The following is a 20827-nucleotide window of genomic DNA, read 5'->3' as shown; positions in this document are numbered from 1 at the left end:
TATTATATTGTTTAATATTTAATGTGGCTCTGCTCTTTGATTTAAGAATATTGAATTTTTATATAATAAATGAATACAACGGCAGGAGTTAGAGATCCAAGTCATTTAATTGTGCATTGCTGATATTTTCGTGAGAATATAAAAAATCACCTCCAAGTTGGCAGCCCTGTTGCAATGCCGTTCAAAGTGCACTTAATTTTCGTATTACTTTTCGGCCAAAAACTCTCGAAAGATGCCGCTCAAAGGCATCAAGGTACTAGAATTCGTGGGCTTAGCTCCAGGACCATTTTGTGGCAAGATCCTAACCGATTTTGGGGCCACAGTCACCCGCATCGATAAGGTAAACAAACCGGACGTTACATTCAATGCAAATCCGATCCCCAAATCTGATTTTTAAATGTGAATCTACGTTCCCTTCTCATGCAGGTGATAGAAAACCATTTGGATGTACTGCAGCAGGGAAAACGTACGCTAAGCCTGGATCTGAAGAACCCAAAAGGCCAGCAAGTGGTGCGAAGGCTGGTCAAGAAGTGCGATGTGCTCATCGAACCCTTTCGACCGGGAGTAATGGAGAAGCTGAATCTCGGTCCCGCCGACTTGTGCACAGCCAATCCCCGCCTGATTTATGCCCGCCTCACGGGTTTTGGGCAGCATGGAAGACTGGCGCCACGGGCGGGACACGATATCAACTACGCGGCTTTATCGGGAGTACTCTCCATGCTGGGCAGGCGCCATGAAAAGGTCACTGCACCCATTAATCTTCTGGCCGACTTCGCCGGGGGCAGTGTGATGTGTGCTCTGGGAATTTGCCTTGCCCTCTTGGAGCGCCACAACTCGGGAAGAGGTCAAGTGGTGGATGCCTCGATGGTCGAGGGAGCTGCGTATGTGGCCAGTTGGCTGTTTATGTCCCGGAATCTGGGCATTTGGGGGAGAGATCGGGGCGACAACCTCATCGATGGCGGATCGTACTTTTATGATACCTACGAAACCAAAGACGGTCGCTACATGTCCGTGGGCGCCCTGGAACCGCAGTTCTTTGAGCTGCTAAAGCAGCACTTGCAACTGCCCGAAGATGTCAGCCAGTTTGGCGAAGCTCATCAGGATCGGGGAAGGAAACTTCTGACTGAGGCTTTCCTTTCCAAGACCCAAGCTGAATGGTCGCAAATATTTGAGGATGTGGATGCCTGTGTCTACCCCGTTCTGGACTACCGCGAGGTTCATAGACACGATCACAATAAGGAGAGGAAATCGTTCGAGCTGGCTGAGGACATAGCGGCGCCACGTCCCGCTCCACTCCTAAGCAGAACTCCAGGAAAGTTGCCCAAGGCTCCACCTGATGGTGCTGAAGTGGAGTGGATAGACGAATTAGATCTTAAGCGCCACGAATTAAAAGACTTGGTGGACTCGGGGGTACTTACCCTTCCGAAGCGGGCCAAGCTGTAGGACCTACCCGCTCGGATGCCCATAAATGCCCAATAAAACACCTTCCTGTTGCTCTTGCACTCAAAATTCTTTTATTCTCGCTCTTGCACACAGACACAGATTACATTTGCTAAAATTTCGCGTACAAACTATCAGTCATACAATTTGTTTCGGAACAGTTAGGCCGCACTTTGATATTCAGAGGGGTTGGGCTTTCATTGTTTGGTTTGTAATTGATAATACAGCATACTAAATAACGTAACATAATTGATTCTCTCCTATCGCAATCGTGGATCAAAGGTTCTCTCGCGCATCCCTACTTACTGGCTAATTAGGATGAACTAGCATACCGAGTAGCACATATACTTAGTTTACTTTCGGCTAAAGCACCGCGCGTCAGCGTCACCAATAGTCAGTGTATATTTAGGTTAATCGATTATAATGCTCATATGTACGTTGGTGTAATAAGTGGCTTGTAATGTGGGTAAGGTGTAAATTTCACTAGTTGGCGTTTCGTGTGTAGTATTGTGGTATTGTAGTATTGTTCTAGTGTACGTTGTGTAGAGTCCCGCGTAAAGTAATCCTCGTGAGTCCTTAAGTAAGTAAGTTGGTTGTCTTGTGGTTTGTTGTATGTATACATAGTAAGTCTCAGTTCTCAGTATAAAATCAGTACCATATGTTACGTTTTTCATTTGCTTTAGCTCACACCTTCATTTGTGCATTCAATTGCAATCCTTTAAATGTTTACAAAAAAATATCGCTTCTTTGCTGCGCGGGGTGCTTTTTCTTACTTCACAGATATCATATATATCCACACAAGTCTTTCACACAGCGTACACTCCATACAGATGATCGGATCACAGGCAAAGTTGCAGTTGCAGTTGCAGTTGCGTTTCTAGTTTATTGGTTTTTTAATCTTACATCAGACGACGACCATTCGCACATACGGCAAGGGTCGAAGGGCAAGCCCATTGAAAACCCTTAGCTTGCACAGTGGAGTGTCCAAAAAGTGGGGGTCCACCGTGCTTTTTATTGGAGCTTGCCCTTCAACCGTTTGCCAATTCCCTGGCTTACTCTAGTGACATGAACTCTTCTTAACAGCTAGGTGTAACAAACTCGTTAGTCCCTCAATTGTAATGGTTTTATGTTTGCTTCTGGAATGGTTACATACAACTTTACTCAGTCACAGTTCCAAGCACTCTACTGTTTATAAAACTGGGAAATGTAGGTATGTATAAAAGGTAGAAATTTGTGCTAAATGAGTTGAGTGACGTGTTTTAGTTTGTTGGTGATTTCTGCTAGACATACTCCTCCCTCCATCAGTCACTCTCATAAACAACCATCGACATATTTCATCCCATCACATATTTCACATATCATCATCTTCATTCAATGCACAAGTGTCATCCTCATAATATTCAATCACCACACCTGTGGAAAAAGGTTGAGAAATGTGATTATTAGCAGCGATTTCGCTTTGATTGTGTGATGGTTTGTCTTCTATATCAGCTAACTTAAGTTGCTAGAGTGCAATTCTAAATTCAAAAATTCTAGGCATCACTTACATGTTGAATGCCACAGCCTTATACGTTCACGTTCACATCCAGTAGGCGTTGCTCAGCTTTCGCTCTTCCAAAGATTCGGAGTCACTCATTTATATCATCCGCATCCGATCATTCATAGCTAATATTAGTGTACATCTAATTAATGTTGGCATTTCATGTTCTCCTCAAGCGCTCGAAGTTGTCATTTCAAAATTCCTATTTCTGATATGTTCAAATCTGATAAAACAACAAATGTTAATTTATTTCTTTCTTGGACGGCTGTGCGATACATTATGGCGAAACTAGACAAATATTACCAATGAGATTGTTTAGCTTTTGAAATGGCAACTTGTGGAGCCTTAGAATTCATTCGTAGAGTTCAAAACAAGATTTCAACCCAATTTACCAACTCGTTGTTACAATTTCGAAATTTGTGTACAGAATACGTATTATATGTGCGCTTATATCTACAGTAGTTCACTACAACTCACTTCATTCAGTGTAATCTAATGTTGTGAAAAGATTTTAAACGGTTACTTTCGACTTCATTTGTATCCTCCATTTACTTCTCATCGTTCACAGTCGCGTCTTTTTCGTAAGGTAGTTTCTGGTTATGTTTTTGTATGGTTTGTGTGGTTTGTATATGATAAAATAACTAAATGAAGTATGAATCGCTGTTTTTCCTATCAAGCTGTCATGTAGTGTCTTTATGCGTTCTATATCTCTATGGAACTTTTGGTTTGCGGGGCGCCAGAGAATTTGCAGCATCTTCGAATCCTTCCTAAGGCATCGAAAAGTAGTTTCGATCGAATTTTCAGAGTAAATATGTGCAACACGCTTTCAGAAGCCGTTAGCTAGGTTGCAAACTACTACAAATTTTCCAGCACCCCTGCGATTTATATAGTTATGTTTTTGTATACCCTGGTCCGTTGCGTATTTAGTTTTAGTAGTTGCGTTTACGTTTACCTAATATATATATTAATTATACAAGTGTTGTGTGTGCTGCAGGTAGTTGCTTGGTTGTTCTTTTTGCTGTTTTCTTTGTTTCTCGTTGTTGTTCTCCCCACTTTAAGGTAAATACAAAAGGTAAAATGAGGGGCAAACTAAGCGTCATTGGTTGGAATTAATGAGAGCACACTAAATCGTATACACAAAAATAAAATAATTTCCAATGTTCGTGCTTTTGTGGGCTTTGGGCGAGGCTGACTTAAACGCGGGTTCTGTCTTTAAAGTAATTTAGGAGATGGGTCTTTGAAACAGCCACGCCCGAGCCTTTGTACGTCCCTAAGTCATTTCGTATTTCGTTTTTCGTTTTAGTTGCTAGGTTGGTTTCGTTTTCAGTCGTCGTGAGTGTTTTACATTTAGGTTCGTTTCGTTTCGTTTGCTTTTAAATTTAAATTCAAATCCGTTTAAAATCTTTTTGAATTGCTGTTCGGTTTCCTTAGGTCTAAAATCATTCGTTTCACTAGAAAAGTTCTTACGCTTAGTCCATAATATCACACAACACGCCGATACACACGCGCGCCACAGAAAAGGGAAGTCCTTATCCATTTTCAAACATTTCGTGGGGTTTCTCGCAATCAAATTACCACTTACAGGGGTTTCCTCAAGCATTCATCACAGCATAACTATTGGCATAGGAAGTAGGGGTCGGACCACAGGCACGCAACTTATATGGTCTAGGTAGTGCTAATACATACTCGATCTCATATACTCATATGTTTCACGCCATCACATTCGGTTCGGTTCACACTCAAGACATTCATTCTTAGTTTATATATTTTTTTGTTGGGGTAGTGAGGGTAGTAGGATAGATACATGAGTTCTTAGATCCTAAGGTGTGGCTCTTAAATCCGCTACAAGTTAATGTTTCCAAAGGGGGCAGCAATGCATTCATTGTATTTTTTCTTAATAAAGCAATTTTTTCTACCGATTTTTACAAGTAATTTTAAATTTTACATCATTTGAATAACAGCTTCGTTTACTTTTTGGTAATGCTTAAAATCGGGCTACTAAAGCGCTGGTTGCTGTAGCCTACCCAAAACTAAACTGCCATTAAAGCCGGTTTGTAAAAATGTCAAAGTCCGTACAGCAGTAACTATCGATTGCGAAGTGCTTTAGTCAATGGGTAGTTCGTTTTTGGATTTGCATTACCGAGCGAGGACAATAATTAAGGGTTAAATAACTCACACGAATATCAACAGACCTTAATTAAAATATTGAGTCGAAACAGTGGTTCATAATGGAGCTTAAAGCTAGTAAGAAGTTGTATAAACAATGGGTCTTAGCATTTAGAAGTTGCATAGCAACAATAGATCGGACAAACAAACTTAGCAGATAGAATCTTTTAATCAGAGAATTCGGACTGGACTGCAAAAATAGAGAAATGTGTGAAAATGAAAATTAAAAACAAACTCGGATCAATCATAGTAGAATGGTCGATTTTTTTTTTTTTGTAATTTTTTTTTTTTCAAGAATTGTTTTTCAAAAATCGACACATCCTAGGTAACCACTCATTCGATGAAGCGATACGTAGTGGGAATGTCGTGTACTCACCAGTTTGACTGCATAACATACAATCTTGAGGGTCTGAGAAACATTAACCTCTAGCAGGTGGCCTACTGCGTGATGACCTGGGTATTGATTTTCTTGATCTCCTTGACGGCCCAGGTGCACAGCATCTTGGTTCGCTGCGCCTTGGAGCGCTTACCCTCGGCCAGGAATTGTGTAATGATGGCATCGTCCAGCAACGGGTACAGCCGCGGACCGAACGAAGTGCAAAGGTCGCCAATGAAGCCAGCGGCACTGGCCAACATCGAGTCGGACACGTCGCCCTCCTGAGCGATGCGCTTGATGAACGAAATAATGTGCATCAGGTGGGGCTCCATGTGCATAACGTCCGGATGAGGAGTCTGGTCTACGCCCTTAAGGCCCTGCATGATGCCAGTGTAGGCTTCAAGGACGCTTTCACGCAGCTCGTTGATGTACTCGTTCATATCGAAGTTGTTGGCATCCGTCTGAAAATGAATATAGCAGGTGTTAACGGTTCACTTCTTTACCATTTGTATTTTAAGAACCCTAACCTGCAGATTGGATGCAGCGCGCAACATATCTAGGACCATGTTCAAATATGTCAAGAAGTTGCTACCAATGCTCAACGCAACATCCCCGAAAGCAGACAGGATCTGGGGCTTGACGCTTCGATGTAGAGACGGTTCCGCTAGATTGTTTATCAAAACGGTCATAATCTCGTTGGCGTAGGGCATCATCAAATCCTTAAGGGCGCGGAAAATGTCGCCGGTGAGACCAACAGATGCGCAGCAGACCTGGTACTCCTGATGATTCTTCAGACCCATGACGAGGAAGTCCTTGAAAGCCGGCATGTACTTGGCGAACTGTGCTCCCAAGAGCTCAACCAGTGTCGAAACGGCCAGGAAGGCATCCTCCTGCACGCCACCCGACTTTCCAGCACTTGAATTAAACATGGTCAGCAGAGCGGTCATGATAGCATCGGAAATTTGTGGAGCATCCTGTTCATGGACCTTTCTCAAAACGCTTTGCAGAGTGGCGCACAGAAGCGATTGTAGGTCGTTGAACTGATGACGGTCGCTGTGATTGTTTATCTGGGTTTCCATCTGCATCACTTGGTTCAAGCGCTCCAAAATCACCAGCGTGGTGCGCTGCACCACCAAGTAGCAATCCAAGGGCGAGTTCTTGATCATATCCATCAGCGCTTCATAAGCAGCACCTCGCAAGTTGGCTTGAGCTCCATCCGAACGATCAGTGGTCTCCAACAGCTGGGTAATAATGATCTCAAAGTACGGGGACAAGGCGTAAGTCTCCGGAGTCTCTCCCTCGGTGGTGACCGCTGCTTCGCAAGCGGCATCGGAAAGGCCAATGAAGGCCCAGCACACGTTGGCCGCTACACGGGGCTCCGACTTTAAGCTCTTCACGAAGCACTCTAGAAGAGTTTGAAGATATGTCTTGTTGATAGCCGCCTCGGGAATTATCTGTTAGAGAAAAGCAGTAGAAAATTAGTAACAATATGCATCCCCAAAAATATTTGCGTCCTACGCACATCGCAAATGCGTCCGAATGTCCAGGCGGTGGTATCGCGCACAATAACACTGGAGTCGTACATCAGTCGAATAAGCGTGGGCATGGCCTGCTCCACGAGCGGCTTTAAAGTATTGGTCTCCAATCCATTCAGCACGGAGCCGAAAGTCATCACCGCTGCGTCGCGGTATCGCCAATTAGGTGACTCGATGTTCTCCTTGATGAAGGGAAGCACATGTGGCACGATCTCATCCTCGCAACAGGTGGCCAGCACCATGAGGCAAACGGAGGAGGCCTTCGCCGGGCTCCAGGTGTCCTCGTCATCGCACTCGTCTTGCTTGGCTAGTTTCTCGACGAGCACCGGCGTCAGGAACTGCAGAGCACCGCGAGCATAGTGCTTCGATACTCGCTGCGGAGCACGGCCTTGATCAGTGGCCTCCTGGCTTTCGATGGCCAGATCTATCTCCTCATCGCAGACGTTCGACCAGAACTCTATGCCCTGCAGCGCTACAGCATCGTTCTCTGACTTCATGGCCGCCAAGGTAATAGGAAAAAGAGCCTGTGCCATGTAGGGCTCCATGAACTGGTAGTATAGGGTCATAACCTTCACCAGACACTGCAGAGCGGCGACGCAGATTTGCGAGTCCTGGCACTGAGTGGCCTCGCACACCACCTCCATGATGAAGTTGCGCTCCATGTCCTTCTCAAAGTTTGATTTGGTAAACTCCAGCGAGTTGTGAAGGGCAGTGGTGGCCGCCAAGCGAACGTGATTGCTCGGCTCTACCTTTCTCATGCCGTGAATAATAGCGGTCAGCACGTCGTTGGACTGGTTCTCCAGGACGCCGAACCGAATGTCCTGACAGATGTAGCCAATCGCCTCCAGCGCCGACTCGCGATGCATCTCGCTGGATCCTTCGCTGACCACCTTGTTCACCAGTGTCTGGATGAGCATGGACCAGCGGTTTATCGGCAGTTCGATCACGGCCACATAGGCCACGCACTGGGCGGCGCAGGAGGGTCGGGTGTTCTCGGTACCCAAAGCAGCGAGGATCTGAAAAAAAATTGCAGTTAGTGGCACTCATACTACAAGTGAAATGTTTGATAGCAGTTTAGCTTCAACATTCGTATGTGAAACTCACGTTATTCTTGATCAACTCGCGGATTTCGCTGGGAAACTGATGCCAGCGCTCCTGGTACTGTTGGCTGATCTTCTCGTCCTTGCTGGTCAGGTGGTTCTTCAGCTGGAGACCGGCTGCCATTCGCGCCACCGCGCTGTTGGTCGTGTTCACTAGGATCTCTGACAGCGCCTTGAGAAATTCAGGCAGATTGCTGGCCGCCGCCTGCTCCAGGAAGTTCTTCGCCGATAGCAGCTCATTTTTGTCTGAAAGTGGGACATTAAGTTGGTTAAACAAGTGGTCACTCCGAGTAAGAACAGACAGGCCAATTAGAAATTCGCATTAATGTCAATGGCAGATTGCATTTGTGGTCGTCTCTAGGCCACCATTTTTGGGTCGCATTAATGCTTTGGGATAAGGCCCTTTCCTTAATCTTCCATTGGAACATGATGGATTGAACAGGGATTGACTTGACTTGTGCAAATGTGTAGGCCATTTAAGGTAAGGGAAAAGGGGAAGGGGTATATTGTACATAGGAAGAATACTGTTTAATAAGAACACAGTTAATAGCCAATGCTGGGGAAGGGTAATGGAGCATGATATCTCCAAGCAAGGCGGAAGTTCGCCGCCATTCCTTATCGGCAACCGGAAGAACGGGCCGCCAAGCTTACGAGGGTGACTCCGAAGCGACGCCTCATCGATTCCTAGAGTTAGTGAGGTTATGTCGCAGGCGGTTCGTAAATCCTTAATTGTAGGAGCGCGAGTATTGCGAGTACACACAGACGCGCTGCCAGGGGAACATGCGAATATGTATGTATGTACATACGTGGATGCACATGTGTGCGTAGGCCCCTAGCAACCAAACATATGCGAGCGCCTATTGCAACCCTGCGCAACATATAACGCGCGTCCCTCCCGCCAACCGAAGAAAAATCCATAGTTTTCAGATCAATACATATGTATGTAAGTACGAGTGGGGGAAACTCACCTGGCGACACGGTCTTCTCCAAAATGGCAATCAATTGCATGGCGATATCGGAAGTCATGTTTTCGCACTTTTTCTCTCTATTTGATTTCTACTTCACTTTCCGTTTCTTTCTGTACCTCGTGCGTCTGTGTGAGTGTGTGGGTGACGGAATTTTTGCGTAATTACTAGACAATGCTAATCTGTGGGCTGCAAGTGGTGGAGACAAAGGAAGTAAAGTTAGTTAGCCACTCCGCTGAAATTGGCGACAGGTTGCAACACCTTGAACGTCACAAGAATTGATTTTTTCGCGCACACACATACAAGCGCGTCCAGTGGAATGCCACATTATACTCACATTGTGTTTGGTTTGCTTGGAAACGGTAAAAAAGCGCGGGATTCCTAACGGCGATTTACTTAGTTATATATATTTATTGTAAGCCTTCTGTGCGGCAGAACTTCCGTTTTTCTGCTTGTATTTCTTGTGGCTCCGAATTGAAGTAGGGCTGAAACAAAAATCGATTTTTATTCGCTGCTATTGAGGTTTCGATGAAATTTGCTACAGCTATTCGATTGCTACAGTTTCTATATTGAACTATCGGTAATTCGGAATTCGATTTACACATTTACGAAGTATCCGACAAAATAACTTTTTTGGTTGGCAGCGCCCGAATATTTACCAATTCTATTAAATTGAATTCGCTTCCTTAAAAATCGAGCGTTAAATTTAAATGTTGGAGCTTATCGAAGAATTTCTCCAGCAAAGATGTAACAAAAAGATCGAAGTACTACAATTATGTAAATAATCGAATACTCTGACTTGAGAGTCGTAGGTAAAAAACTTACAAAGTTTGATTATAAATTTAAGAAAAAATAATTTTAAGAAATCGTGATATCTAAGAAGTATCATTTCTATCCGTTTTTCCGTTAACATATATATCCGTTAACCAATATATGTTGGTTGCATTAGTTTGGAGAACATTTGTTTTACTTTTAGTGAAATATAACTGTTTTTAGTCCTACAAAACCCGATTTGTATATATAATAATAATAATAATAATAATAATAATAATAATAATAATAATAATAATAATAATAATAATAATAATAATAATAATAATAATAATAATAATAATATAATAATAATAATATAATAATAATAATAATAATAATAATCCTAATAATAATATATACTCCTCCTATCTATCCTCCTCTCCTCCTCCTCCTCCTCCTCCTCTAATCCTCCTCCTCCTCCTCCTCCTCCTCCTCCTCCTCCTCCTCCTCCTCCTCCTCCTCCTCCTCCTCCTCCTCCTCCTCCTCTCCTCCTCCTCCTCCCTCCTCCTCCTCCTCCTCCTCCTCCTCTCCTCCTCCTCCTCCTCCTCCCTCCTCCTCCTCTCCTCCTCCTCCTCCTCCTCTTCTCCTCCTCCTCCTCCTCCTCCTCCTCCTCCTCCCCCTCCTCCTCCTCCTCCTCCTCCTCCTCCTCCTCTCCCTCTCCTACTTCCTTCGCGAATGCTGGCAAGTTTTTGCCATCCAGTTGGCAGCCCACTCAGCTGGACTAGGTGGCAACGCTGCTACAGTGCTGACGTTCGGCAAAAAAGAGGAAACGTAGTAAAAACACTCGAAAAACTCCGTCTATTCCGATAAATATCCAGATAGTACGGTTTGTGCGTGGACCGCCGATCCGGAACGTGTGGCAGAGAATCGCTGACACGGCCACGTTGTGATTACAACCCGTAGAATTAAAGGAAGAAGGTCTGCTACTCGTGCCGTTCGTTGGCCACCCAAACTCGAGATGAACCTTCTTTCCGGACTTCTGCCGCTCCTGGGCGTCGTCCTCTTGCACCTGTCCACCCCGACGCAGGCATTCTATCTGCCCGGACTGGCCCCGGTTAATTTCTGCAAGAAAACCGACGTCTCATCCACATGCAAGGTAGGTGCAGATGTACATATGTAGATAAGTACACACATATGTACGTAGATAGTGGGTGTGTTTGCCCCCGCCCGCCACAATTAGCACAGCCAATGGAAATGAAAATGTACATTGTGATATGTCTCCTAATGGCGCTTAGAAGCGGAAGCACTGATAAGCCCAGTTTCTAGTTGTATGCCGGGTCTATATTGGGGTCTGCATCTCAACTTCTGCTGACGTTGCCTACGCTGGCTTGCTTCGCTAGCTTGATCAAATGGGAGTTCTCATGTAGTTTCAGCTGGCACGCGAATTCAGATTTCGGGGCTCATGCTCTTATGACAGATTGAGATACAGATATCAAATCATGCGTTCTTGATGATTTAACCGTAAAAGTGTTTCGCTTATACGAAATATTTTCTCTTTAATAATAATAAAAGTATAAAAGAAAGTTCATCGCATATTCGGTATTAAATAATTTTCAAAATCGGGGGTTTGCAGTTATTTCAAACAACATTGGTATTCAGTTCGATATCAACGAAAATGATGAATGAATGAATTGATAAAGCTTCATATTATCTTTAAAAAGAACCAAATCGAAATAACTTTTTAATTATACCATAATTCAAGGAAGTCGACCAAATCTAAATCGGTTTATACGCCCTTAAATTAACTCTCGCCCACTGATAAGAATATATTAAGGTGTTTCACATTCAATTGTTTTGCTTTTCGATTAGATAAATTACTTAGAACATAAAAACAAAATGTGATTAAAAGTAGAAGAACAATTATTTGTAACACTCTTAAATAATAAAATCCTCGATAATGTTGAAATACATTAACATATACGCTAAAATACACTAATCAACTCCATTATCTCCTTCAGTCGGAAATCTTGTTGTACGTGAACCGCTTAAACACTGAGGAATCCGTAATACCCTATGAGTACCATCACTTCGACTTCTGCTTGGGCGAGGAGCAGAACTCTCCGGTGGAGAATCTGGGACAAGTAGTGTTCGGTGAGCGTATACGCCCAGGACCCTATAAAATTCAGTTCTTGGAAAATCAGCAATGTGCGGCCGTAAGATTAAACAATAATAACGCTTTAGCAACATAAGCCCATTATATGATTTTTTATTTAGGCCTGTGTCAAGGTTTACAAAGGAGACGATCCGGGTAGCAACCGTCGCATGATGGTACTTAAGAAAGGCATCAGCTTGAATTACCAACACCACTGGATTGTGGACAACATGCCGGTTACATGGTGCTACCCACTGGAGAATGGCAAGCAATACTGCGGAATCGGATTTCCCATGGGTTGTCTTGTTCGCAGTGATGGCGAAGGCTGTCCCATCAACTCCATATATAACCAGCCCATGCATTATTATCCTTTCAATCATGTGGATCTCGAGATTACATACCACAGCGGACAATCGGAGGACTGGGGAATCCAGTTCGGCAACAGTGGACGCATAATCTCTGTAAAGGTGACTCCCAGATCTATCAAGCACACGGATCCGAAACACCCCAACTGCTTGAGCACAGAACCACTGGCAATCAGTGAGAACTCTTTAAAGGCTGGAGAGCAGCTTGAAATCGTATACACGTACAGCGTGAAGTTTGTGAAGAACGATTCAATCAAATGGTCGTCACGTTGGGACTACATTTTGGAATCCATGCCGCACACGAATATCCAATGGTTCTCCATTCTCAATTCCCTGGTTATTGTACTCTTCCTGAGTGGCATGGTGGCAATGATAATGCTGCGTACTTTGCACAAAGATATTGCTCGCTATAATCAGATGGATAGCGGTGAGGATGCCCAGGAGGAGTTTGGCTGGAAGCTGGTCCATGGTGATGTGTTCAGGCCGCCGCGGAAGGGCATGCTGTTGTCGGTATTCCTGGGTTCCGGTGTGCAGGTGCTGGTGATGTCCATGATCACCTTAGCATTCGCCTGCCTGGGTTTCTTGTCCCCAGCCAATCGGGGAGCCCTGATGACCTGCTCCATGGTTTTGTTTGTTTCGTTGGGAACACCGGCTGGTTACGTGTCTGCGCGTATCTACAAGAGTTTCGGTGGGCTGAAATGGAAGAGTAATGTAATCCTTACCTCGATCGTTTGCCCTGGGTAAGTTCTTTGAAATTAAAGATGTATTAACAGATTCAACTTTATTAAATGTCTTTTCCCTTTTTAGTGTGGTCTTCTCATTGTTCTTCGTCATGAACCTGGTGCTGTGGTGGGAAAATAGCTCCGGAGCTGTTCCATTTAGCACGCTAATTGCTCTACTTGCCTTGTGGTTTGGAGTCTCCGTGCCACTAACCTTTGTTGGAGCTTACTTTGGATTCCGCAAGCGCGTAAGTATATTTTTTCTTATCTTGTACCCTAATGCCTTACATTTGTATTTCTGCTTTCAGGCACTGGAGCACCCTGTGCGTACCAACCAGATTCCCCGTCAGATTCCGGACCAATCGATCTACACACAGCCAATTCCTGGTATCGTTATGGGCGGCGTTCTACCCTTTGGCTGCATTTTCATTCAGCTGTTCTTTATCCTGAGCTCGCTTTGGTCCAGCCAGATTTACTACATGTTCGGCTTTCTGTTCCTGGTCTTTGTCATATTGGTCATCACGTGCTCGGAGACCACCATTCTGCTGTGCTACTTCCACTTGTGTGCGGAGGACTATCACTGGTGGTGGCGCTCCTTCTTGACGTCGGGCTTCACGGCAGTATATCTGTTCATCTACTGCTGCCACTACTTTGTCACGAAGCTATCGATCAAGGACAGTGCCTCGACGTTCCTGTACTTCGGCTACACGGCCATCATGGTATTCCTGTTCTTCTTGCTGACCGGTACCATCGGGTTCTTCGCTTGCTTTTGGTTCATCCGCAAGATCTACAGTGTGGTAAAGGTGGATTAAACAGCAGAATTGAAGAAGGAGCTCGTGCGAATGTATTTTTGTATGTGTAGCCACAAATTTACACTTAAGCCTAATGTGTGTGTGATTTCTGCGCTGTGCGCCCGGCACAGGCAGTTTTCTGTTTACTATAATTACGATTGATATGTGTATAATAACATATGTTTGTATCAGGCGAAGAACAGTGGAGTAACGAAGCGCGCAATTATTTTTAAGCAGTAAATAGCAAACGAGTTGGAGTTAAAATGACTTGAAGCATCTTTTGTATAGCTCTTCGTTCTGTTAATCTTTAGGCGTAAAGTTTAGCATTGTCTATTTCCCAGCTCCCCAGCTCCAGCAATGATTCCAAAAAAAGAAGAAATTATTGAAAAAACTAAAAGCCCTTTAAAAAGTACTGAGCTGCAAAACGAAGTACTTCAAACCCCGTTCTCTACTTGTAATATCAAAGCCTATAAACTGTAATTAGTGGCTCGTCTTGGCCGTAATTCGAGCAGGATTGAATTCACGTGTAATATTTTAAATACTTTAGTTTAAACTATTTAAATCTAACTTGCGACTAAAGAATAAACAAAACTATAAATTACGAACCGGGCCCTCTGGAGCTAACATTTTACTGTCAAGAGAACCAGCTCTTTCATTCAACCCTTTCAACAAACTGACAATTGTCAGTTGCTGTTTCTATGGCTTCCGCGAGCTGGGCCAACCAGGCAGTGTGAGTAAACATTTCCAGCTCAGAGCTTGTCTAGCGGCGCATCCATGTCAGATATTTCGGACAACGATGGGGACGAGTACGATGAACTTTCGGAGCTGCGACAACGCCACAAACCCGAATCCCAGCCCTCGGTGGACGTGCGTATCTGTAAGACATGGTCCTTGATCTTTTCTAGACTTCCTGTTTGCTTTCCAGGAGGCCTTCGATCTGGACGACCTTCTGCCCACCATTGGCGAATTTGGCAAGTACCAGAAGCTCTTGGTTTTCGGCATTTGCCTGCCCGCCTGCATACCGTGCGGTTTTTGTGCCTTTAACCAGTTGTTTATGGCTGATACTCCGGATGACTATTGGTGTCGCATCCCGGAGCTACTCGACTTGCCCTTGGAGCAGCGAAAATCGCTATCCATACCCAAGGAACTGGTGAGTAATTGCAGCCATACGAGTGCTGCGGCTAAGGCAATCAAGTCAGCCCATTGATTGTGCGTTGCTTAAGGTGAAGGGTCGATACGAGGGTTGTTCGATGAGTAATCGAAGGGGCTAGCAATGAAATGGGGGAGAGGGAAACTTAGCAGATGTCTTATTGATTATACCCATAGTGCTTAAGCTCAGCTATGCCTGCTATTTACATTTTTAAATAACTGATGAGCTAATTCTTTCAAGGATAATGACGAACTGGTCTACAGCAAATGTTATACCTACGGAGTCAACTGGACGCAGCTCCTCGAATCCGGGGAAGAGGATGACCTGACAACCATGGAACCCAACACCAGTTGGCCACTGATCAAGTGCAGTCAGGGCTGGGAGTACAATACAAGCGTCGTCTGGTCCTCCATTGTGATTGATGTGCGCAGTCCCAGAAAAGCAAGCCTTCATTTGAAACTACAACGTCATTCATGTAGGAGACGCTCGAATCATTTCCCAAGCATCTGTACTCCCTTTAGCGTGGAGTAAAGGATTGGCTTACTCAAAACCATGAAACCTTATTTTCAGTTCGACCTAGTGTGCGATCAGGATATTTATCCTACGATTGGATTGGCTGCCCTCAATACTGGCGGTCCCGTGGGAGTCTATCTCTTCGGATTACTCAATGATCGTGGCGGGCGAAGGCTTTCCTATTTCGTCTGCTTGGCCACTTTGCTGGCTGGCAGCTTGATGACTTCGCTGAGCAAGGATTTCTGGACGTGGGCCGGCAGTCGAGTCATTGTAGGACTGACCATTCCAGCTGTCTATCAGATACCTTTTATAATATGTGGGTATTTGATTACTTGGTGCCGTTCTACGGTGTGAACTTATCCGTTTCACTTTGCAGCTTTGGAACTGGTGGGTGAGAACTATCGATCCTTCGTGACCGTGATGACGTGCACCTTTTACACTTCGGGCATCATGCTCCTGTCCGGGGTCACCTATCTGGAGCGGGATTGGGTGCGCCTATCGTATATAACCTCCCTGCCGTTTTACGCCTATTTCCTGTACATGTTCGTCATGCCGGAATCCCCGCGATGGCTGTTGATGCGTGGTCGCCTGGAGGAAGCCCTCAAGATTCTGGAGCGCATGGCAAAGGTGAATGGCAGAGAGTTTCCCGAGGCTGTGCATCTCAAGCTGGAGGCTCAGATTCGGCGGGATAAGCTCAAGAAGCAGAAGAAAAAGATGGCCAATGTGGGGCTGGCGGATCTCTGTCGCACCCCCAATATGCGCTTAAAGACCATACTGATCACGCTGAGTTGGTTTGCCAATGAGACGGTTTATCTGGGACTCAGTTACTACGGACCTGCGCTGGGCACCAATCAGTACGTCAGCTTCTTTCTGTCGGCAGTTGTGGAGCTGCCGAGTTATTTGTGCTGCTGGTACTTCATGGATACCTGGGGCAGGAGATGGCCACTGAGCTTATCAATGATATTGGGGTAGGTGTTCGACCCATCATCTGTTTATGGTGTACAATTCTAAAGGATTCAACACTTTTCAGTGGCGTGGCTTGTGTGATTACTGTAATGCTGCCCGATGATGCCGTGGATGAGACCCTTGTGCTGTATCTAGTATCCAAGGCCTTGCTATCCGCCTCCTTCCTGATCATATATCCCTTCGCCGGGGAGCTCTATCCCACTCAGGTTCGGGGAATCGGCATCGGTGCTTCCAGTTATATCGGAGGATTGGGTCTCATTGGCATACCTTTTATTACCTACTTGGGAAAGGACAATCTCAAGCTGCCCCTGGTCATCATGGGCTTCCTTTCGATGCTGGGCGGCATGACGGGGTTGCGGTTGCCGGAAACACTGCATCACCGCCTGCCCCAGACCATCGAGGAGGGCGAGGAGTTCGGCAAGAACTGGCAGTTCAAAGATTGCTGCAGATGCGCTCAAAAGCCGTAAGTTCAATATGCACATAGTAATCAAGACAGGTAATCTAATCTGATACATCTTGCCTCATTTTTGCAGAGAGATTTTATCTCAACCCGCGTCGTACGAGAACTTGGATGTCCTGGCAGGCTCCTCCACCAATGCTTCTGAGGTGGAGCTAGAGCTGAGGGACAGTCGAAGGGTTCGGGAGCCGGCTCCACGGATTGACGAGCGTACACCCCTGGACACCACGGCCAGTGGAAGTGGTCGACCTGCTCACCGGCCCTCGATGAAGCGATTGGTGCGTCAAATGAGCGTCATGGACACCCAGAGGACGCATGATGGCACCATGCAGTTGACACATTGGATATAAGATTTTGAGACAGTATGGTCAAATCAAAAAAAGATAAGATAAAAGATAATCTAATGCGTAAAGTTAGGACATATCTATAAATTATAACTCACAATTAAGACAGAGGGTTCTTTGAAACAAACATAAACATTAATGAATCGACAAAATTGACCATTCTTGCAGCACAATGTAGGCAATTGCGATTGTATAAAACAAAACGAAATGAATGTTTTAACATTTAAATTACTTAGCATAAACTGCAGTACGTAGTTACATTAAATGTATAGTACTTCTACTAAACGTTTCTGATTCCGCGCTATAGCAGTGTTTTACGGCCCATTAGAAATATGTACAAATCAAACCATCGTAACTCTACTGGCAATAAATTACATCCACAACAATTTGCCGCTTGCCCGTTTAAAAATCAGTTTTGTTTCCCTTTTCGTTAATTATAGGGCATTGCCATTATGCCAAAGTTGCTTACTTTTAAAACAAACAATGCGAATTGCAAAAGCTTCGCATACAGAAATTGAAACTTAATTCCTCAAACATATCCGGTAACAATAAATGAATAAATAACTACGCATAGCGCATGGCACTTGTGCGAATTCCCAATTCATTTATGCATTTATTCAGCCAATTATGCAATTAATTGTTGTCAAACAAAAAGAAAACTGGCTCAAGCGGTGCATAATAGAGGAATGCGCGAAATTGCTCCCAGCTGTCGGCCGCAAACTGCTGGCGGTCACTGTCATCCGTAGGAAGTTCCTGGACCCATGGGAACTCGTTGTGCTGGGGATCAGAAAGATTATGACTCCAAGGAGGTCTTGCAAGTGTAAGTGCCTTGTAAAACGTTTACAAAACTGATATCAAAAGCTAATTGATAGATTGAGTTTCATCTGTTGGAAGTTACAATTTAAAATTTTTATTTGTGGAGCCGTCCCAGTCTTTCCCTCGTCCTAAAGGATCTCTAGAAAATACTGCGAAGGGTAGACAGATGTGGCATAAAGAGATTGACTCTTATATTTACAATGGAGAAAGATCAGATTTCAGGGAACACTCAGTTATAAAGTGATGTACCTTTATTTCCGATCGTAACATCTAGGCAGTGTCAAAAATGAACTAATCCAAATTTACGTAGAAGCAAATAAACCAAAAAAATGCCCAAGTCAAAAACGCAAGCAAGATTAGTGAAGGCTCCAGCTCCAGTTCGCTCCAGTCGACCTGGTCGCGTCCAAAAAAGCGAGCCTTCGCCATCGCCGCCGTGCAGGACAAGCCTCCTCGATTTGCCGGAGGACATAATCCGACTGGTGCTCGATTTTCTGCCCAAGATGACCGACAAGGTTCTGCTGGCCTGTGTGGCGCCCAAGTTCCGGGCGGCCTTCGAGGGCTGGGCGCGAGTCCAACGAAATCCCTTGGACATGGACAGCCTGGAGTCGGTGCCTCTGCCGCAGTTGATACGGTTCTTCAAGGTGGCGGGACCTTTCATCAGAGTCCTGCAAGTGGACTGTGCGTCCTTCCAAAAGGAGTCGCTGCTGGCGGAGTTCGTAAAGGAGTACTGCCCCAATCTGGAGGAGATCAGCTACTCGAACGCCACCGATGAGTTCCACTACCGATCGATTATGTCCAAAATGACGCATTTGAAACGGGTCACTATTGAGTGCTTGGATGCAGAGGATGTGCTCAACTTCGATCTGCAGCCCAACCAGGAGCTGGAGTTTTTCGAGCTGGTTAATGGTTGCTATACAGGTAGGTATGCACTCTACTTTGCGGGTATCTACACTTTGAGGAGAGCCTGCTCTAACTTACTCTCCAAACAGGCAAAAACCTCTGCGGGTTTCCCAATCTCAGAACCTTGGTCCTGCGAGACTGTCTGTTATGGAACTCTATAGACTTTGGAATACCCCTTAAGTCGCTGCACACTTTAGATCTGGACGACTGTTGCTTCGAGGTCATGAATGAGAGCTTGTACCAGAAAATCGCGGAGAGTTGCTCGAACTTGGTGGAACTGCTCTTCTCCGGCTGCGACACCAACTTCGAGGTGATTGCCCACCTGCCCAAGCTGGAGCGCTGTACCCTGAAAACCTGGATGACCTCCAACGAGCTGAATATGGGCTTCCTCAGTGTCCTGGCAGAGAAGCGAGGAAGCAAGCTGACGCATCTGCACTTGTCGGGTCAGTTCCAGATCACCAATGAGCACGCCAGGTGCTTGGGGCAGTTGAGTAGCCTCACGGAGCTGCGGTTCAGCAACAACGATATCCTGGATGATGACCACTTCAAGTTCTTCAACGAGCTCATCCAGCTGGAGCGCTTTGGGCTGACTTTGTGCGGTCGGGTGATGGACATTGGAATGACGAGGATGCTGCGCAAGTGTCTTCTCTTGAAGGTGATTGATTTGAACGACTGCGAGCAGATCACCGAGGGGTTCGTGGTCAACGCCATTGGACTCTGCTCCAAGGGACCAGGTCGTGATGTTGTGCTCAACGTGAAGGGAACCAGGATCAGGCCGACCATATTGACGGTGGGAAAGGGCGGGTAGTGGAACTATCTCGTATATTGAAACTTTCCTGTTTTGCAGCATCCGGACTACGTAGATTCCTTGAATCGTGTGAGGGTCAACTTCAATTAAAACGACTATGGTGGGACACACTTTGGTAAGACTTAATACTCCTCATAATAGCTTTACCGAGTTCTGGGTTGCAAAGGAATTGATTCTTGTGAAATATGAAATATTTAAATGAGTTCTACTAGTAAAAACCATGCCGGAAAAGAGTGTGAGTAATATTTGGAATACATCTGTGAAAAGCTAAGGAACCATGGCTGTGATTTCCGGATTAGGAAAAGCCTTTTGTGGGGCGCACTTTCAATCAAACTGCCATCCATAAGTGGGCCATTCGATGGCCCTGGACCGCGGATGCCCCAGACAATGGATCCTCACTGGACTGAGTCATGGTCCAGAGGCTGCCATAAGGAAGTGGACGCTCATGCTCACACTGCTCCATTAGCACGCCGATAATTGCGCACTCTGGGCCTTTGGCTGTAGTACGGGTAACAAATGGAAGCTGGCCCGTCAAGCGGCTAACAAGCCAAACGAATAAAACCGAAATCAAACAATGCGATATTCGATACAGTTCTGAATTGAATTCAATTCGATTCGAGCGATCGATCGCCGGCAATAAATTTCGCATTCAATTGCTGCTCCATGGGATCTGAACTTTGTTGCTCTGGCCGCTGATGTCTGTGTTAGCAGCAGGAAGCTAAGTAGCCGCTCAGCTCAGCGGCCAGTTGGTTACACTTGGAGAAAGGAACGTTGAATATGGCGCACAGAATCTGGATTGACGTGCAGCTGAAACCGTTGTGGATTCAAAGTCTACTTCGAGCTGAAGACTTTAATGTGTACAGGTGGCATCAATTAAAGCTTACGCGGAATTTTTGGTGTTTTGGCTGGTGTTTTTTCACTGGTCACTCCTGTTCCTCATTGCACTGCTCTAGCACACACTATTATTTGCA

At 45.2% G+C, this 20827-nt stretch overlaps 5 protein-coding genes across 5 annotated transcripts; 4 read left to right on the top strand and 1 right to left on the bottom strand.

Annotated features, from left to right (window-relative positions):
• Positions 1–88: 88 nt before the first annotated feature.
• LOC6546916 (alpha-methylacyl-CoA racemase) lies at positions 89–1502 on the top strand. The gene is made up of 2 exons (XM_001974083.3): positions 89–340; positions 427–1502. The coding sequence occupies exons 1-2, from the start codon at positions 233–235 to the stop codon at positions 1441–1443; spliced, it is 1125 nt and encodes a 374-aa protein (XP_001974119.1). The 5' UTR covers positions 89–232; the 3' UTR covers positions 1444–1502.
• Positions 1503–1626: 124 nt separating this feature from the next.
• Positions 1627–9724, bottom strand: LOC6546917 (importin subunit beta). Its single transcript, XM_001974084.3, has 8 exons — positions 9460–9724; positions 9126–9311; positions 8162–8403; positions 7045–8073; positions 6050–6976; positions 5523–5983; positions 2988–5336; positions 1627–2853 (listed from the first exon to the last, which is right to left on the bottom strand). The coding sequence occupies exons 2-6, from the start codon at positions 9181–9183 to the stop codon at positions 5585–5587; spliced, it is 2655 nt and encodes an 884-aa protein (XP_001974120.1). The 5' UTR covers positions 9184–9311; positions 9460–9724; the 3' UTR covers positions 1627–2853; positions 2988–5336; positions 5523–5584.
• Positions 9725–10618: 894 nt separating this feature from the next.
• On the top strand, positions 10619–14507 carry LOC6546918 (transmembrane 9 superfamily member 2). The gene is made up of 5 exons (XM_001974085.3): positions 10619–11031; positions 11894–12088; positions 12150–13132; positions 13200–13359; positions 13420–14507. Exons 1-5 carry the CDS (start codon positions 10894–10896, stop codon positions 13921–13923), a joined length of 1980 nt encoding a protein of 659 aa, XP_001974121.1. The 5' UTR covers positions 10619–10893; the 3' UTR covers positions 13924–14507.
• Positions 14508–14550: 43 nt separating this feature from the next.
• On the top strand, positions 14551–17814 carry LOC6546919 (carcinine transporter). The gene is made up of 7 exons (XM_001974086.3): positions 14551–14769; positions 14828–15052; positions 15293–15475; positions 15623–15881; positions 15942–16533; positions 16596–16994; positions 17065–17814. The coding sequence occupies exons 1-7, from the start codon at positions 14677–14679 to the stop codon at positions 17336–17338; spliced, it is 2025 nt and encodes a 674-aa protein (XP_001974122.1). The 5' UTR covers positions 14551–14676; the 3' UTR covers positions 17339–17814.
• Positions 17815–18403: 589 nt separating this feature from the next.
• On the top strand, positions 18404–20579 carry LOC6548881. Its single transcript, XM_001974087.2, has 3 exons — positions 18404–19066; positions 19138–19838; positions 19896–20579. Exons 1-3 carry the CDS (start codon positions 18478–18480, stop codon positions 19944–19946), a joined length of 1341 nt encoding a protein of 446 aa, XP_001974123.1. The 5' UTR covers positions 18404–18477; the 3' UTR covers positions 19947–20579.
• Positions 20580–20827: the final 248 nt, after the last annotated feature.

This window comes from Drosophila erecta, unplaced genomic scaffold (assembly GCF_003286155.1).
Source record: "Drosophila erecta strain 14021-0224.00,06,07 unplaced genomic scaffold, DereRS2 tig00000092-arrow-pilon, whole genome shotgun sequence".
Lineage (NCBI taxonomy): Eukaryota > Metazoa > Arthropoda > Insecta > Diptera > Drosophilidae > Drosophila > Drosophila erecta.
The sequence above is the reverse complement of the archived record's forward strand: the minus strand, read 5'-3'. Positions and strand labels throughout refer to the sequence as shown.

What these genes read in the sequence shown, in the direction of transcription:
- LOC6546916 (XM_001974083.3), top strand. Translation starts at nt 233, where the DNA reads ATGCCGCTCAAAGGCATCAAGGTACTAGAATTCGTGGGCTTAGCTCCA. An exon ending in CAGTCACCCGCATCGATAAG is followed by an intron (nt 341 to 426) that starts GTAAACAAACCG and finishes CTTCTCATGCAG; the next exon opens with GTGATAGAAAACCATTTGGA.
- LOC6546917 (XM_001974084.3), bottom strand. Translation starts at nt 9,183, where the DNA reads ATGACTTCCGATATCGCCATGCAATTGATTGCCATTTTGGAGAAGACC. An exon ending in GCGAGTTGATCAAGAATAAC is followed by an intron (nt 8,074 to 8,161) that starts GTGAGTTTCACA and finishes ATTTTTTTTCAG; the next exon opens with ATCCTCGCTGCTTTGGGTAC. An exon ending in CATTCGGACGCATTTGCGAT is followed by an intron (nt 6,977 to 7,044) that starts GTGCGTAGGACG and finishes TTTCTCTAACAG; the next exon opens with ATAATTCCCGAGGCGGCTAT.
- LOC6546918 (XM_001974085.3), top strand. Translation starts at nt 10,894, where the DNA reads ATGAACCTTCTTTCCGGACTTCTGCCGCTCCTGGGCGTCGTCCTCTTG. An exon ending in AAAATCAGCAATGTGCGGCC is followed by an intron (nt 12,089 to 12,149) that starts GTAAGATTAAAC and finishes TTTTTTATTTAG; the next exon opens with GCCTGTGTCAAGGTTTACAA. An exon ending in ACTTTGGATTCCGCAAGCGC is followed by an intron (nt 13,360 to 13,419) that starts GTAAGTATATTT and finishes TTCTGCTTTCAG; the next exon opens with GCACTGGAGCACCCTGTGCG.
- LOC6546919 (XM_001974086.3), top strand. Translation starts at nt 14,677, where the DNA reads ATGTCAGATATTTCGGACAACGATGGGGACGAGTACGATGAACTTTCG. An exon ending in AATCCCAGCCCTCGGTGGAC is followed by an intron (nt 14,770 to 14,827) that starts GTGCGTATCTGT and finishes TTTGCTTTCCAG; the next exon opens with GAGGCCTTCGATCTGGACGA. An exon ending in TATCCATACCCAAGGAACTG is followed by an intron (nt 15,053 to 15,292) that starts GTGAGTAATTGC and finishes AATTCTTTCAAG; the next exon opens with GATAATGACGAACTGGTCTA.
- LOC6548881 (XM_001974087.2), top strand. Translation starts at nt 18,478, where the DNA reads ATGCCCAAGTCAAAAACGCAAGCAAGATTAGTGAAGGCTCCAGCTCCA. An exon ending in GGTTAATGGTTGCTATACAG is followed by an intron (nt 19,067 to 19,137) that starts GTAGGTATGCAC and finishes CTCTCCAAACAG; the next exon opens with GCAAAAACCTCTGCGGGTTT. An exon ending in TCAGGCCGACCATATTGACG is followed by an intron (nt 19,839 to 19,895) that starts GTGGGAAAGGGC and finishes CCTGTTTTGCAG; the next exon opens with CATCCGGACTACGTAGATTC.